At 45.0% G+C, this 16,326-nt stretch overlaps 1 protein-coding gene across 2 annotated transcripts in view; it reads left to right on the forward strand.

Moving 5' to 3' along the window:
* The first annotated feature begins 4,183 nt into the window (after positions 1–4,183).
* Positions 4,184–16,326, forward strand: part of CYTH2 (cytohesin 2) — a 38,685-nt gene continuing 26,542 nt past the window's right edge. The window contains exon 1 of one of the 2 annotated variants that reach the window (XM_072110428.1): positions 4,184–4,464. In XM_072110428.1, the coding sequence (XP_071966529.1) occupies positions 4,446–4,464 (19 nt within the window). In that variant the 5' untranslated portion in view covers positions 4,184–4,445. Of the gene's footprint in view, positions 4,465–4,695; positions 4,715–16,326 lie in introns of those variants that run through there. The other variant, XM_072110430.1, reaches the window with a different exon arrangement.

A 16,326-nucleotide genomic window follows, 5' to 3' on the forward strand; every position in this document is an offset into this window, starting at 1 on the left:
AAAGAACAGAGAACCTTAGGAACTTTTGTGAAGACGGGTGAATGGGGACGTGATAATATGCGTCTTTTAGGTCTATAGTGCACATTACAGCATTTTGGTGGATAATGTGGGTGGCAGACCTTACCGACTCCATCCTGAACTTGTTGTAGACGATGAAGTCGTTGAGTCGCTTTAGGTTGATTATCAGCCTGTTCGATCCGTTCGGCTTCTTTACAAGAAAAAGAGAAGAATAAAACCCTTGTTTTTCTTGTTCCTGAGGAACCTGGGTAATAACTCCGGAAGACAATAAGGAGGATATTTCTTGCCAGATAAGATAGTGGGACATTTCTGATGTATGGGGAGAGGGTGGTAGGTAATTTGTAGGAGGAAGTTTCTTGAAGTCTATCTTGTATCCCTGAAGATGGATGTCTAGAACCCAAGGATTTGAGGTGATGTTTAACCATTCCTCTCTGAACTTCAATAATCTTCCTCCTACTATGGCGTCACTGCTTCTTGTTTCTGTTGGGATCGGATGATGTTGAAAAGAGAAACCCTTTACCTTTTCCCCCTTTCGGGTAGCTCCAGCGACCCCTTTTCCCCTTATCTTTGTATTCCTCCCTTTGGCCTTTAAAATCCCGAAAGGGCTGCTTCCTGGGTATTGGCTTATTCTCCGGGAACCCCTTTCTCTTATCTGATGCCCTTTCCAAGATGGTATCAAGTTCTGGGCCAAAGACAAATTCTCCTGAAAAGGGAAGACCACATAACTTTGTTTTTGAACGGATATCCCCATTCCACTGCTTCAGCCACAGCGCCCTTCTTGAAGCATTTGTCAGAGCTCCTTCTTTTGAAGAGAACCGTACACCTTCAGCTGCCGCGTCTGCTAAGAAAGCCGTTGCTGATTTTAGTAGAGGGAAATTTTCTAGGATTGTAGTTCTGGGAGTTCCTTCTTTAATATGAGATTCAAGCTCGTTCAGCCAATACAAGAGATTTCTCGCAACTGAAGTGGCTGTTAAATTTGATTTTAAGCCCCACATGGATGTCTCCCAAGCTTTTTTCAGCAGAGAATCAGATTTTCTGTCCATGGGGTCTCTAAGCTGCGCTGCGTCCTCAAACGGCAGGTCTGTCTTCCTTACTATTTTAGTAACCTGCACGTCCACTTTAGGACAGGAATCCCATAATTTAGAGTCTTCAGGCTCAAAGACTAATCTCTTCCTAAAGTTTTTTGATATAAGGATCCTTTTTTCCGGTTCCTTCCATTCTTCAGACACTAATTCTTTGAGAGTGTCATTTAAGGGAAACACCCGCTGGCGCTTTGCTTTTAACCCACCAAACAGCTCGTCCTCTTTAGATTGGGGTACGACCACATCCTCAATTTCTAAGGTCTGTCTGATGGCCTTCAGTAAATTATCCAATTCGTCTATTGGGACCTGGTTTTATCCGATTTCTCGGGTCTTTCAGGCCTGCTAGCCTTATCCCCCTTCTCCTCCTTGCCTTTCCCCTTAGACCCCAGGTCTTTTTCCTAAAAGGCAAATATAGGAGACTAGTAACCCACTAACATTGCATACACAGTGGCAATATCCCCTGCAATTAGCCCCACTTACGGATACTGGAGGGTGCAGGAAGATTGGGTTAACTTCATCAGTCATAGTAGACAGCAGAAGATTTAGACGCAGATACTGGAGCCGTCGTCACATAAACAACTAGACCTCAGATCATAGTGATCTACCTGCTTTAAATACCTTAATGGGGAGCCAATCCCCCTTAGAAGTGGCTGTGGTCCGCGTCCCACGGCTCCCAGTGATGCTTTGCGGGTTTTTCGCGTCACTTCCGGTCGCGGCCGGAAGTCGTCACCAGACTACGGGCTGCTGGGAAATGTAGTTTTCTACGGCCGCGCGCGCGTGTAATCGGTATTGCAGCGCGGCGGCCAGTCAAACGGACCCCTGGACGGCTACAAGGAGGACCCCTGGATCGACCGAGAGCCGGGGCCGCCGTGGACGGCATCACCCGTAAGTAACGCTTCGTCCCCCCCCCCCTGGAGGAGAGAGGGCACCTCTCTTTGACCTGCCTCGGTAGGGACAGGAAGAACACTGGTGGGAGGATGCGGGGAGGGGTATTTAACCTCTCTTCTTCCTGTCCCTACAGAGGTCAAGGGGCATCCTCCAGGTGGGCCGTCATGGGGGACGAAGTGGAAAACATGGCTGATTTCTTCCAAAAACAGCACCACACCTGAGCATGGTTTGTGCATCTTTTGCAGCTCATCGGTAAAGAAATGTATGGATTTTTGTTGCAATAAAACCACACACAACCCACGGTCGGGTGAGGTGCTGTTTTTGAAAGAAAGCAGCCATGTTTTTCAAACTCGGAGAACCCCTTAAAGGACTGTGCTACCAGCCAAGGGAGAAGCAAGCTATGCATGAGGTTACTTATGGGCTGCGCTGCTAGCCTATGTGAGGTAAGGTATTATCTGTGCTGTCGGCCAGGGTGAGGTTACTTATGGGCTACGCTGCCGACCAAGGGTTAGGCTAGTCATGGGCTATGCTGCTAATAATCAAGGGCTATGCTGCCAGCCAACTGTAAGACAAGTTAAGGGATATACTGCCAGCCAGAGTGAGGAAAGTTATGGACTATGCTTACAGCCAGGGTGAGGAAAGTTATGGGCTATGCTTACAGCCAGGGTGAGGCAAGTTATGGGCTATGCTTACAGCCAGGGTGAGGCAAGTTGTGGGCTATGCTTACAGCCAGGGTGAGGCAAGTTGTGGGCTATGCTTACAGCCAGGGTGAGGCAAGTTGTGGGCTATGCTTACAGCCAGAGTGAGGCAAGTTATGGGCTATGCTTACAGCCAGGGTGAAGCAAGTTATGGGCTATGCTTACAGCCAGGGTGAGGCAAGTTATGGGCTATGCTTACAGCCAGGGTGAGGCAAGTTATGGGCTATGCTGCCGAGCAAGGGTGATAATAATCAAGGGCTATGCTGCCAGCCCACTGTAAGGCTGCGGTCACACGATCCGCTAAGCGTCCGTTCATAACGCGACACTAGCGCACAGGGGGCGGTCCTCGGCCCGAACGCACATGTGTTAACAGGGAAACGCATGCGATCGGCTTATCAATCGCATGCGTTTCGCTGTTAACGCATGTGCGGTCGGGCCGAGGACCGCCCCCTGTGCGCTAGCGTCGCGTTATGAACGGACGCCTAGCGGATCGTGTGACCGCGGCCTCAGACAAGTTAAGGGATATACTGCCAGCCAAGGTGAGGAAAGTTATGGACTATGCTTATAGCCAGGGTGAGGAAAGTTATGGACTATGCTTATAGCCAGGGTGAGGAAAGTTATGGGCTATGCTTACAGCCAGGGTGAGGAAAGTTATGGGCTATGCTTACAGCCAGGGTGAGGAAAGTTATGGGCTATGCTTACAGCCAGGGTGAGGAAAGTTATGGGCTATGCTTACAGCCAGGGTGAGGAAAGTTATGGACTATGCTTACAGCCAGGGTGAGGAAAGTTATGGGCTATGCTTACAGCCAGGGTGAGGCAAGTTGTGGGCTATGCTTACAGCCAGGGTGAGGCAAGTTGTGGGCTATGCTTACAGCCAGGGTGAGGCAAGTTGTGGGCTATGCTTACAGCCAGGGTGAGGCAAGTTGTGGGCTATGCTTACAGCCAGGGTGAGGCAAGTTGTGGGCTATGCTTACAGCCAGGGTGAGGCAAGTTATGGGATATGCTTACAGCCAGGGTGAGGCAAGTTATGGGATATGCTTACAGCCAGGGTGAGGCAAGTTATGGGCTATACTTACAGCTATGGTGAGCCAAGTTATGGGCTATGCTTACAGCCAGGGTGAAGGAACTTAACAGAGCTAAGCTGCCAGCAAAGGTGGAAGCTAGTCATTGGCTATGCTGCGGGACAAGGGTGAAGACAGTCATGGGTTATGCTGCCAGCCAAGAGTGAGGTGCTTTGAAGCACACGACCGTTATTGCAGACATTGCACTTATGATAAATTCCATCAGCATTTCCTGTCAGGATCTCGCTGGTGTCCCCACCCTTGTCACCCTATCATTGGCTTAGCTACTTCGCTGGCAGTACAATCTACTGGTCAATGATTTTGCCACTCAGTCCGTTCTCCCGCCTCCAGTACATAAGCTGAGTCTAGGATTGGTGAAATGATAAGTCATTCAAAAATAAATGGACATCCTCGAGACAAAGAGGCGCTATGCTCCCGCCCAAAAAAATCTTCGACCCCGAATATAACCACGGCGTGATTGGATGGCTGTGCTGTTGGTTGTCAAAGTGGGCGGTGACTGCTAGGGGGGCACTGGGTGGAGTTTCGGGGAGCCTGGAGTAGGGGTGGTCTTCCCGATGAAGGCGAGCTGCCTGTAGTACGGTGTGTCTAGCGGGCCGCTTGTATATTCTCGGCAGCTGGGGCCGTTGTGACGTGAAGGCGTGATTTCCGGTCAAGCGGAATTTGTCACTTGCCTGAACATGGATGATACCATTTACAGTAAGTGCTACTGTCATTACTCGCGTAGTATCGCTGATTCGGCCCGGGCTCAAACGACCGTTGTGTGTTTGGGCTCTATTTTGGATTCTTCGGCTCTTCCTGGGGCGGTGGGCGTCACCCGGGAGAGGACAGGATGCTCAATTTTCTTCCCTGGGATAGGGGGTATTGTGCACGGGAAGCAGCGTGCGAGGAGAGTGTGCCATCTATCCGCCTGGGAGGGGGGCATTGGCTGTCCCCTGCAGTTATGGGGGTGTGTAGTGTAACTGGAGCTGCTCATATTATCGGGAAGTGAAGGCTTTTGTTATGTGAGGACAGGGGAAGCCCTGACACACAGGTGACAGTGCAGTGGGAGGCTGTAAGCTGCTTAGTCTGGCTAATAAGCCTTATTACAGGATTAGGTGGTAGAAGAGACCCCAGCGGAGCAGCACTCCTCAGGGACAATTATTAGGTGCTGCCATTGCTATCAGGTAGAACTATCTGTATTTCTGTCCATGTAGTGCAACACTGCAGCCTAGAGAAAATCTACCATCAAAATCCAGCATGATGAACCAGGGGCACTTGCTCCAGGCTCAGTGGCAATATTCTTATGTTTGTTATCAATGGCCTCCTTCATTTGATAATTTTTAACATTATGCGTATGAGCCTGAAGGGCTCTGGACTGGGTTGCCAGAGCTGTAATGTCACAGACTGTTACACTGTCTCCTTCGCTACCTCAGCACTTCCCTGTGCTACAGGATGGTACAGCTCTGACAATGCACCCTAGAGCCCTTCAGACTTATTAGCATCATTTTAAAAGTTGCTTTTCAAAGGAGGGAGGCTGTGATTAACAGATACAAGAAGATTACCATAGTCGCAGTGAGTGCCTGTATCGAGGAGCAAATATCCCTGGGTTATCATATCCCAGGGTTATCATATCCTTATCCTTACCAACAGACCTGATAGGGTATCAAAACTACAGGTTGGGGGGAACCTGGGGAATAGTGATCATAATATCATTGATTTTGTATTACGCTTTACTAAGCATGTTCGTGAAGGGGCAACCAACACTCTAAACTTCAGGAGGGCAAATTTTCATCAACTAAGGGAAGACCTTAAAGGCATAGACTGGGATAATGCCCTCAAAGACAAAAGCCCCCCCCCAAAAATGGGACTTTTTCTCATATATTCTGAAAAAGTCCTGTGAGAAACACATACCTTATGGGAAAAAGCATAAAAGGAACAAGAAAAAGCCTATGTGGCTAACTAGTCTTGTAAGGAAAGCAATAAGCGAGAAAGAGAAAGCGTTTAAGGTGCTAAAACGTGAAGGTAGCGTTGAGGCATTACAGGATTATAGAGAGAAAAATAAATCCTGTAAAAAGCAGATAAAGGCCGCAAAAATAGAGACTGAAAGAAATATTGCCAGGGAGAGCAAAAATAATCCCAAATTATTTTTCAAGTATATAAATGATAAGAAACTAAAAACAGAGAGTGTGGGTCCCCTTAGAAATAACATGGGGGTCATGGTGGAAGGAGATGAGGAAAGGGCCAATCTACTGAATGTCGCCTTCTCAACTGTCTTTACCCAGGAAAATCCCCTGGTGGAAGACACAATGAGGAATAATGTAAATTCTTTTTATAATGTCAACAGTTTAACCCAGGAAGAGGTACGGCGCCGCCTCGCAACCACTAAGATAGATAAATCACCTGGGCCAGATGGCATACACCCCCGGGTTCTGCATGAATTATGTACGGTGATAGACAGACCGTTATTTTTAATATTTGAAGATTCACTGAGGACTGGTTATGTTCCACAGGAATGGCGCATAGCAAATGTGGTACCAATATACAAAAAAGGATCAAATAGCGATCCTGGAAACTACAGACCCGTAAGTCTAACTGCTGTGGTGGGGAAAATATTTGAGGGGTTTATTAGAGATGCTATCCTGGAGTATCTCACTGTGCACAACCTTATAACCCAGCGTCAGCATGGGTTTATGAGAGATCGGTCCTGTCAGACTAATCTGATTGGTTTCTACGAGGAGGTAAGTTCAAGACTGGATCTGGGGGACGCTGTGGATGTTGTATATCTGGACTTTTCAAAGGCATTTGACACCGTGCCACATAAAAGGTTGGTATATAAAATGAGACTGCTGGGAATAGGAGAAAATCTGTGTATCTGGGTAAGTAATTGGCTTAGTGATAGAAAACAGAGGGTGGTCATTAATGGCACATTCTCAGATTGGGTTGATGTTACTAGTGGAGTGCCACAGGGGTCAGTATTGGGGCCACTTCTTTTTAATATTTTTATTAATGACCTTGTAGTGGGTTTACATAGTCAAGTTTCAATATTTGCAGATGATACTAAGCTGTGTAAAGTAATACTGAGGTCGATAGTTTAGCATTACAGAGGGATTTGTAGAAGCTTGAGGGATGGGCAGAGAAATGGTTGATGTAGATAAATGTAAAGTTATGCACTTGGGCCATGGAAACAAAAAGTATAATTATGTTCTAAACGGTCAATTACTTAGTAAAACTGAGGCTGAAAAGGACTTGGGGGTATTGGTGGATGGTAAACTTAATTTTAGTGACCAGAGCCAGGCGGCTGCTGCTAAAGCAAATAAAATAATGGGATGTATCAAGAGAGGAATAGATTCTCATGATAAAGACATAGTTCTGCCCTTATACAAATCCCTGGTCAGACCACACATGGAATATTGTGGACAGTTTTGGGCACCAGTATATAAAAAGGATATAGTAGAGCTAGAACGGGTGCAGAGGAGAGCAACCAGGATTATTAGGGGAATGGGGGGACTAGAATACAATGACAGATTACAAAATTTGGGATTATTCAGTTTAGAAAAAAGACGACTGAGGGGAGACCTCATTACAATGTACAAATGCCTGAACGGACAGTACAAGGATCTCTCCAAAGATCTTTTTATACCTCGGCCTGTGACCAGGACAAGGGGGCATCCTCTACGCCTAGAGGAGAGGCGATTCTACCATCACCATAGACAAAGGTTCTTTACTGTAAGAGCAGTGAGACTGTGGAACTCTCTGCCGCATGAGGTTGTTATGGCGGACTCTATGTACATGTTCAAGAGAGGCCTGGATGCCTTTCTGGAGAGAAAAAATATCACGGGTTATGGGGATAAAACATTTATTTAATTCTTGAAGGTTGGACTTGATGGACTTGCGTCTCCTTCCAGCCTTATATACTATGATACTATGATCATACTTGATATTAATGGTAGATTTCCTTTAAATACATTTCCTTTTTGACAGTGCAAGAAACTGTGCTGCTCTACTTACAAATACACAATAATACATGTGTGTAACCTTCCTAATGGATTTAAGAATGACACCAGTGGCTTATGTTGGGCTCTTATACCAGGAGATTTTCTCTAAGGCCCCTGCACATGAACCTGCTTGGCCCATGGAAATGGACCCATATGCAGGTTAGATCCTATAGACTGAAAACCGTCCAATGGAAGGGAGTCCTTACATCAATCAAGAACTGTATTACATGGAGTCCATTCCTGCTGGAAAAACAGCAGCACCATTACCACAACAGTTTCTGCAGCGCCATGCTGATTGGCCATCTCTCATTGGGTCCTTGCGTTATATTTGTGGACTCCCTTCCACTGCACTGTGCATGGTCCATGGGATCCAACCTGCAATATACAGTGGCCTACTTTAGGTTCTTGCATCAGGAGATTTTCTCTCACGGATTCCATTATATTTGACAGAAAAACCAGTACCCAGTTTCTATTCTGATGGGACAGAAGTGAATGACCCCTAAGCTAGACATCCACATATTGTTGGCTATGCTGATTGAATTGGTGCAACCAGCCAACCATCTAGTGATAGATTTGGAAATGGAATGGTCATACAACCATTTCAACATGCCTGATCCTTTTCATCCTCTAGACTCTAGGGTCTTTTCCAGAGTTATCCGTTTCCCCCATGTGAATGGGAGGGCTAAGCCGAAAGACTATGGAATCTTGGCTTTCTGGCAGTTTTCATATGAGCTGTGAATTTTCAGTGCTTCTGCTGCTGCAATGAGACATTGTACCTGTACTTCATTCCCCCCCCCCCCCCTCTGATTATCCATGGAGCTCTTGGAGGTTATTTTTTAGGGGTTCAATGGCAGAAAACTGGCATAGAAGCCCTGAAATAATCGCAACTCCTAGCGAACCGCCAGCATTTGCTGTTATTTCCCTCTTTACTCCAGCTCTGCACCTTGGAGTTGAGTTGAAAATAAGAACCAACGAAAGTGGCAACAAACATTTTAAAGGGAACCTGTCATCCCCTTATCCCCCACTAAGCCCACCAACAGTACCTTTTTAATGTATAATGCATGTCCCCAAAGAACCTTGTTGCATATTTCTACATGCTAGCTCTTCTGAAAAAGCATTGTTTATTCTCAGGTAAAACACAGTAAAGGAGGTAGGGCTGCTTGTCCAGGCAGTCCCACCTTCTGACCACCATATGCGGTGCCACTCCAAGCATGCAATGCCCGCCCTTCATTCTCCTTCAAAGCAGAGATGCATAGTGGCGCTGCTTGGTGTGCCTCTGAAGCCAGCACTTACCTGCAGTGCTAAATCCTAAATCACTGGTGCGCTGCACATCCACAAGATCTCGGCATTGAAGGAGACCACAGGCGGGCTTTGGGAGGCAGGGCTGGCATGCATCATGCTTGCAGTGGGCAGAGCATTCGCCGGTCAGGAGATGGGGCTACATGGACAGGCAGCCCTACCTCCTTGACTGTGTTCTATATGAGAATAAAAGATGATTTTTCAGTAGTGCAGGCGCATAGAAGTATGCAACAAGGATCTCTGGGGGGCATGTATTATACATCACAAGGTACTGTTGGTGGGCTAAGGCAGTGCCAGGTTCTGTTTAAGTAGATATATTACATCGTTTGTCAAAAAAGTTCCTGGCCTTCATCTGTGGGTAAATTGGTAGTTCAAGTGACTACAAGAAACTTTGCTTTATGTCCTATCAGAGCAAAATGCTTCCATTTACTCAGCTCTTATCATCCTCCTTACTTTCTAACCTTTGCTTAAGACATGACAGAGTTTTGCTGAGATGTCAGATAAAATAAAGGCACTAAAGAAAAAAAGAGGATAGCTGCAAGTCACAAGAGCAAAGTCTCCTCTATGGAGCTGAAAGTGTCATTCAAGGCTGCAGAGATGAGATATTACTGTAGTATAGCAGTATATGGTAGGATCGATCAGACTACCTAGGGTTAGGGCAATGGTGGCGAACCTATGGCACGGGTGCCAGAGGTGACACTCGGAGCCCTTTCTAAGGGCACTCAGGCCACTGTCCAAGGACAGAGTTCACCGAACACTTCAACTTATGAGATGCTGCTCTCAGCACTATTTGAAAGTGATACTTTATTGGCTGTTTGGAACTGCGGGGAAAGTAGGAAGGGGTTGACAGAACTGCATTATCTTTGGAAGTCATCTTGCTGGACCCACCATTCTTCCTGTACAGAGACCCTGGAGAGAAGCTACAATGATAGTTTGAATTTGCCTTCCTTCTGTCAACTGTATTGGTGGCCTCAGGCGGCCGATACGATTGAAAGATGTGGAAGAACAGGTAGCAGTAAGTTACTTTATAAAATGCCATGCTGGCACTTCACAGTAAATAAGTGGCTTTTGGATGTAGTTTGGGCACTCTCTCTGTAAAAGGTTCGCCATCACTGGGTTAGGGTCTAAACAAAAGTTAACAAAAATTTTACTCCTGGCGTTAAACCTCCTTACGGAAAACAGTGCCTGAATATTTTGCCATAAAAGGTTTTTATTTTTTTAAAGTATTAAAACAAAAAAAAACATATATATATTTGGAGTGCACAGTGAAAGCTGTAAAAACGGAGCGACACCAGAAAATGCCACCCATGTGTTTTTTCACCCACTGCCCAGTAGACCAGCCTCATTTACATAATAAAGAAAAGTTGATAATTTTATAATGATTAATGTATGAATTGACTAGATAAAGGCTGGGATGGATTATTTGTCAGCTGCTCTAACAGGTAGTGGTGACAGAAATAGTGACAGGGGCCTTGATGACAGGTGTCCTTTAAAGGTTCATGTTACGAGTAAGGACTTTTTTTCCAAAAAGAGTCAACATGTTTCCTACTTATCTGTATTGCTTTTATATTAGAAAATAAATTGAATTTCAGAAGATTTCTGCTGCTGCTCGACTCTGCCTTCCCTCTTGAAAAGTAATGCTGTTACAAAAGGTCTTTTTATTCCCCTCAACTTTTGTGACCCTAAATTCTTAGAACATCTGTATGTTGAGCATCTTGGTAAGATTCAGCTACTTTATGTTGTGGGATGAGTACATGATGACTAGCCCCATCACACATACTCTCTACATTCTGGCTGCGCAGTTAGGAATGTTGTGACAATGTCCTACGTGGCTGAAATAAAGCCCATCACACTGGGTACTGACTCATAGTGGTTAAGAAAAGGAAGTACATGTAGTCTGGACCTTTCATGCGATGGTCCGTGTGTGCAAAAAAACCCTGCACAAACTAAAATACAATATGTAACAATCTATATGCACTTGGAACCAGGCACATCTGAATGCATTTTTTTCAGCATTGCATCTTTAGGAAAAAATAGTGAAGAAAGCAATCTGGAGTCTTTAAAGCACATATTTGCTCTGCTGCCCCATTCATTGTCTATAGTGGTACCAAAATAGTTGGTGTAGAGAACTTCTTGTAGTAACTTTTAGATTTTAAATGAAATGTTTATTTTCTTTTTTCCCTCAATAGCACAGTGGTTGGACTTGCATCAGCTAAGCGTCTCCCCTGGTGAAAGGGTCGGGAAGAAAGAGCCTCCTTATGGAGACTGCCAAATAAGTCTGCTTTGTAGGCGTGTGAAGACTCTCCACTGGGGGATTCAGGGAGAATATGCAAATAATTTTCCAGGATGGGATAAGGAAAACCACACCTCTTTAAGCTACCTTGTAAGGCAGCTCCCTTGACATCAAGCATGACCTTCAGGAAGCCTGACAAGCATGACATTATGGAGGATTAAAACCAAACCAGTATATCTATTCCAGAAGGAACAGACTCCCAACTGTAGACAGCACTGTGTATACCTGGTTGGGTCTCTTAAGTACAGTGTAGGGAACTGGTTTGGCTGAATGAGAGGCTTTTGACTAGGAAGGGAGCTAAAAGGGGTGTGATTTCCCTGGTTAAAGGAATTTTTCTAAATTGGTAGTTCATATAATGAGGTTTTTGGTTTCTTATTTGAATGCAGTCTCACTTTTCCCTGCATTATATTTACTTCTATTCTTCAATCTCCTAGTATTCCTGTCTTATACTGTCATTGTACTGGAGCCTTCATTTTCACTATTGGGTGTGTAAGTTGCCTATAATGCTCTATATGTGGGTAGCAGACTACAGGATGTGGACAAAGTCGTTGTTTTGGAAAAGAGTCAGGAGAATGTATTATAGGATTGTTTTAACAGACCAATCACAGGACATCATGTTTGGTTGGGCACAGAATATCTGGTGACTGTTTTACATGTCTGGCCTTTTCCTTTAAAGGCCACCTACCACCACAAATCTACCTATAAAGGTAGATCGGGTGGTAGGTGAATCAATGGGACGTGAGGATAGCCCTTTTAAGGGCTAATCCTCGCGTCCCCGCACTTTTTTGGAAACTTTTATTACCCTAATATGTAAAATTTTTTTATGCGGCTACTATGACGTGGAGTAGCCGCATCTGAGGTTACACGAGGCGGCTACTCCACGCCCCAGTAGCCACTTTACCCCTGCTATTCAACATCTTCGGCGCACAGCTGCTCGTAGCTGCGCGCCCTCGTCCGACGATCCTGCCGTCATAGCAGCGCGGGCCTGCTGTTCTGCGCATGCGCAGACGGCAGGATCGTCGGCCGAAGATGGTGAGTAGGAGGGGTAAAGTGGGTACCGGGGCGTGGAGTAGCCGCCTCGTGTAACCTCAGATGCGGCTACTCCACGCCCTAGTAGCCGCATAAAAAAAATTACATATTAGGCTAATAAAAGTTTCCAAAAAAGTGCGGGGACGCGAGGATTAGCCCTCGCAGATTTATCAAGCTGTCTGAAAGTCAGAATATTTCTAGTTGCCCATGGCAACCAATCACAGCTCTCCTTTAAAATATTCATGTGCAACTGGTAAAATGAAAGCTGAGCTTTGATTGGTTGCCAGGGGCAACTAGTAATATGCTGACTTTCAGACAGCTTGATAAATCTACCCCATTATGATCCATCTAGTGCTGTGAGATTATTGGGGTACAAGGTGTGTGTGTGTGTGTGTATATATATTCTATTCAAGTGGTCCCCTACTTAAGAACACTTGACTTACAGACTATCCCTAGTTACAAATGGACCTCTGGAAATTGGTTATTTATTGTACTTTAGATCTAGGCTACAACAAACAACTATAACAGTTATCAAAGGTGACTGTAATTAAGATATATTGTTAATCTTGGTTCTTATGACGACCCAACATTTTTTGTCAATTCAATTGTCAGAAACCAAAAAAATTTTGTCTGGGGTTACAATTATAAAATATACAGTTCCGACTTGCATACAAATTCAACTTCAGAACAAACCTACGGAACCTATCTTCTGCGTAACCCGGGGACTGCCTGTACTTTAAACCTTTATCTGGCTTCTGAACATTGTTCTAGTAACTGACACCTAAAAAGAGAGATGAGATGGATCAGAGATGAGATGATGAGATGCCTATTACACACAATGACAGTCTGCTCTCCTATATCTCTGCTATTCCACAACACTAGATCTGCTGTGCCTTCCCAGATACATTTCTTATCTGTCTGTAGCTTGTAGTTGTATTGCGGATGTATCGGTGTATTGCAGATGTGACACTTTAAGTTCCCGTTCGGGATAATAAAGTAATAATAATAATAATAATAATAATAATAAAAATATTATTATTAGTTCTCCTCATTACGTGTGAACTTAGTGTGAGCTCCGCCCCGGACTGCAGAGGGCGAGGGTACAGTGCAGGGAGCAGAGAGTGAAACTCGGCTCCACGGTAGTCACACAGAAATCCAAGATGCTGTATTTTTGTTAATAACAGTGAATTTTGTTATCCTGAGTACTTTTAAGAAACATGTCATTGTGGGAATACCCCTTTAAGCCTACATCTGAGGCTGGAACTCAGAGCAGCTGGAACAGAAATCTATCAAGATTACTATTGTACTCTCGGCCCTATTTACATCTTTGCATACAACTTGAATTTCTGTAGGTTCTGTAGGATGCAAACCACTAATAAATCTGGTTTCTGCATTCTGGACTGGTAGTGGCAGGTTCTGTACCCTCAGCCCAGACTGGTAGTTCTCTGTGACCACCTCTTCTAAGAATAATGAAGGTTATTTCACTAGGGTGAACATTCACTTTATGAGCCTCACACCCACATACATTACATAAGAAAAAAAGTTGTATGTGACCTCCATTTCTCAAATTTTCTGACTGCCGTGAGTTAAGATCTAGTATCTGGTAAACATGGGCATTTTTGGCCATTTTTCATTCACATGATCCAAATCCTGCAAATCTGCTCATCATTGTGGTGCCAGAATCTGGTATTACCCAGAGATCACAAGGCGCAAGCATTTCAGTCCATGATAAAGATTGCTTTGTTGGGGGCATTAGCTACATTGGCATCTGAAGTATCCACAGCTAATTTGCATCTAGACTTTGTGGTTACCCATTCAACATATTTGTACACAATGGTTCTTGTTATGTAGCGTTCTCATTTGCCAAATGTCAAGGGAATAATCCCCCTCGCAGCTTGGCATCAATTAAGAAATATTGTGCCACTTTTTGTAAGACTGTAAGGGTGCCATCATTCTTTGTATCAAAATACTGCTTTAACGTGTTTTCCTTGTATATAAACGGCACCACATGCTTACAATGTAATATATTAGTAACACAGGCAAGGGTGTAAACCAGGGGTCTCCAAACTTTTTACATAGGGGGCCTTTCCCTGGTCTCCTAGACCGTTGGAGGGCCGGACTAAAGTTTAAAAAAAAAATAAGAAATTCCTCTGTACACTGCACATATCTTATTTTAATAATAATATTTAATAATATTTTAGTAATATGCCCCCATAGTCAGTAATATGCTCTCCGCCAGTAGTCAATTATATGTCCCCTCATTATTAATATGTCCCCTCAGTATAAACATGACCCCTCATCATTAACATGCCCCACTCATTTTGTGTCTCCCTTATAATAAACATGTCCCCCTCATGGTATAATGTCCCCTTCTCCATGCCCCCCTCATGGTGTAATGTCCCCTCATGCATGCCCCCCTCATGGTGTAATGTCCCCTCATGCATGCCCCCCTCATGGTGTAATGTCCCCTTCTCCATGCCCCCCTCATGGTGTAATGTCCCCTCATGCATGCCCCCGTATGGTATAATGTCCCCTCATGCATGCCCCCCCCTGTATGGTATAATGTCCCCTCATGCATGCCCCACCCTGTATGGTATAATGTCCCCTCATGCATGCCCCACCCTGTATGGTATAATGTCCCCTCATGCATGGCCCCCCCTCCTGGTATAATGTCCCCTCATCATAACCAGGGTCCCCAGAATCCACTAAAATGGCCAGCAGTACAGGGGTTTGAGGACCCCTGGTGTAAACGTACCACAAGGCTATGGATGGCTGAGACTGCAGGTTTATCATCATGTTTGCTACTGTATGCTTCCCTCTTGCTAAGGTGTTCATGATAACCAATGCAAGTAAACATCATCAAAACGTTCTCTTTTTGTTGATTTTGAGGTCTTGTTTGAGTGATAAACGAGTGAGGGGAGTTATTCATATATTTGAAAAGGTCACATGTTTCCCAAGGGTGGGGGGAAACTGCTCCTTTCCAGCCCCTCCCATTTGGCAACTGACTAGTCACACAGCAGATGCTAATGAAAGGTACAATATAACATATATTTTTTTTCTGTAAAACCAATTTTTAATACAAAAACACTTTGGCAGTGTATGTACTATGCTCTGTGGGGACTGGGGGAGTGCTAAAAATGGGTCCTGGTGACAGGTTCCCTTTTAAGCTCCCTATGCCCTTATATATTTTTTTTTATTTATTTTTTTTGGGGGGGGGGGGGGGGTAACAATTATGCAAATGAGCCTGAGGGGATCCAAGCTTCATTTTCATCTATGGAGCCCCTAGGATCATTTTCATAATTTTAAAAGCTATTTCTTTGTAAAAAAAAGCAGGACATAAGAAGCTAAAAGAGTGTATCCTGTCATAGGGGGCAAACACCAGTAAGTCAGTGTGCTTGGTTTACAATCATTCACCCTCGTGGTAAATGTCCTTTAAAGGGCACCTACCACCACAAATCTACCTATAAAGGTAGATCGGGTGGTAGGTGGATCAATAGGACGTGAGGATAGCCCTTTTAAGGGCTAATCCTCACGTCCCCGCAATGATTTGAAAACTTTTATTGCCCCAATATTAAAATTTTCTTATGCGGCTACTGGGGCGTGGAGTAGCCGCATCTGAGGTTACACGAGGCGGCTACTCCACGCCCCGGTAGCCTCTTTTCTCCTCCTACCAAAAATCTTCGGCGAGGAGCTGCGCGCCCTCGTCCGGCACATCTGCTGTCTGCGCATGCGCAGAACAGCAGGCCCGCGCCTGTGCAGCTCCGACTCTGTAGCAGTGACGGCGCGGGCCTGCTGTTCTGCGCATGCGCAGACAGCAGATGTGCCGGACGAGGGCGCGCAGCTCCTCGTAGCTGCGCGCCGGAGATTTTTGGTAGGAGGAGAAAATACAGTAAATAAAATAAAGCCTAATACAGTAACAATGTATGGAGTTTGACAAATTAGCACTGTTAGTATGGAATTATC

Source organism: Engystomops pustulosus, chromosome 6 (assembly GCF_040894005.1).
Source record: "Engystomops pustulosus chromosome 6, aEngPut4.maternal, whole genome shotgun sequence".
NCBI lineage: Eukaryota > Metazoa > Chordata > Amphibia > Anura > Leptodactylidae > Engystomops > Engystomops pustulosus.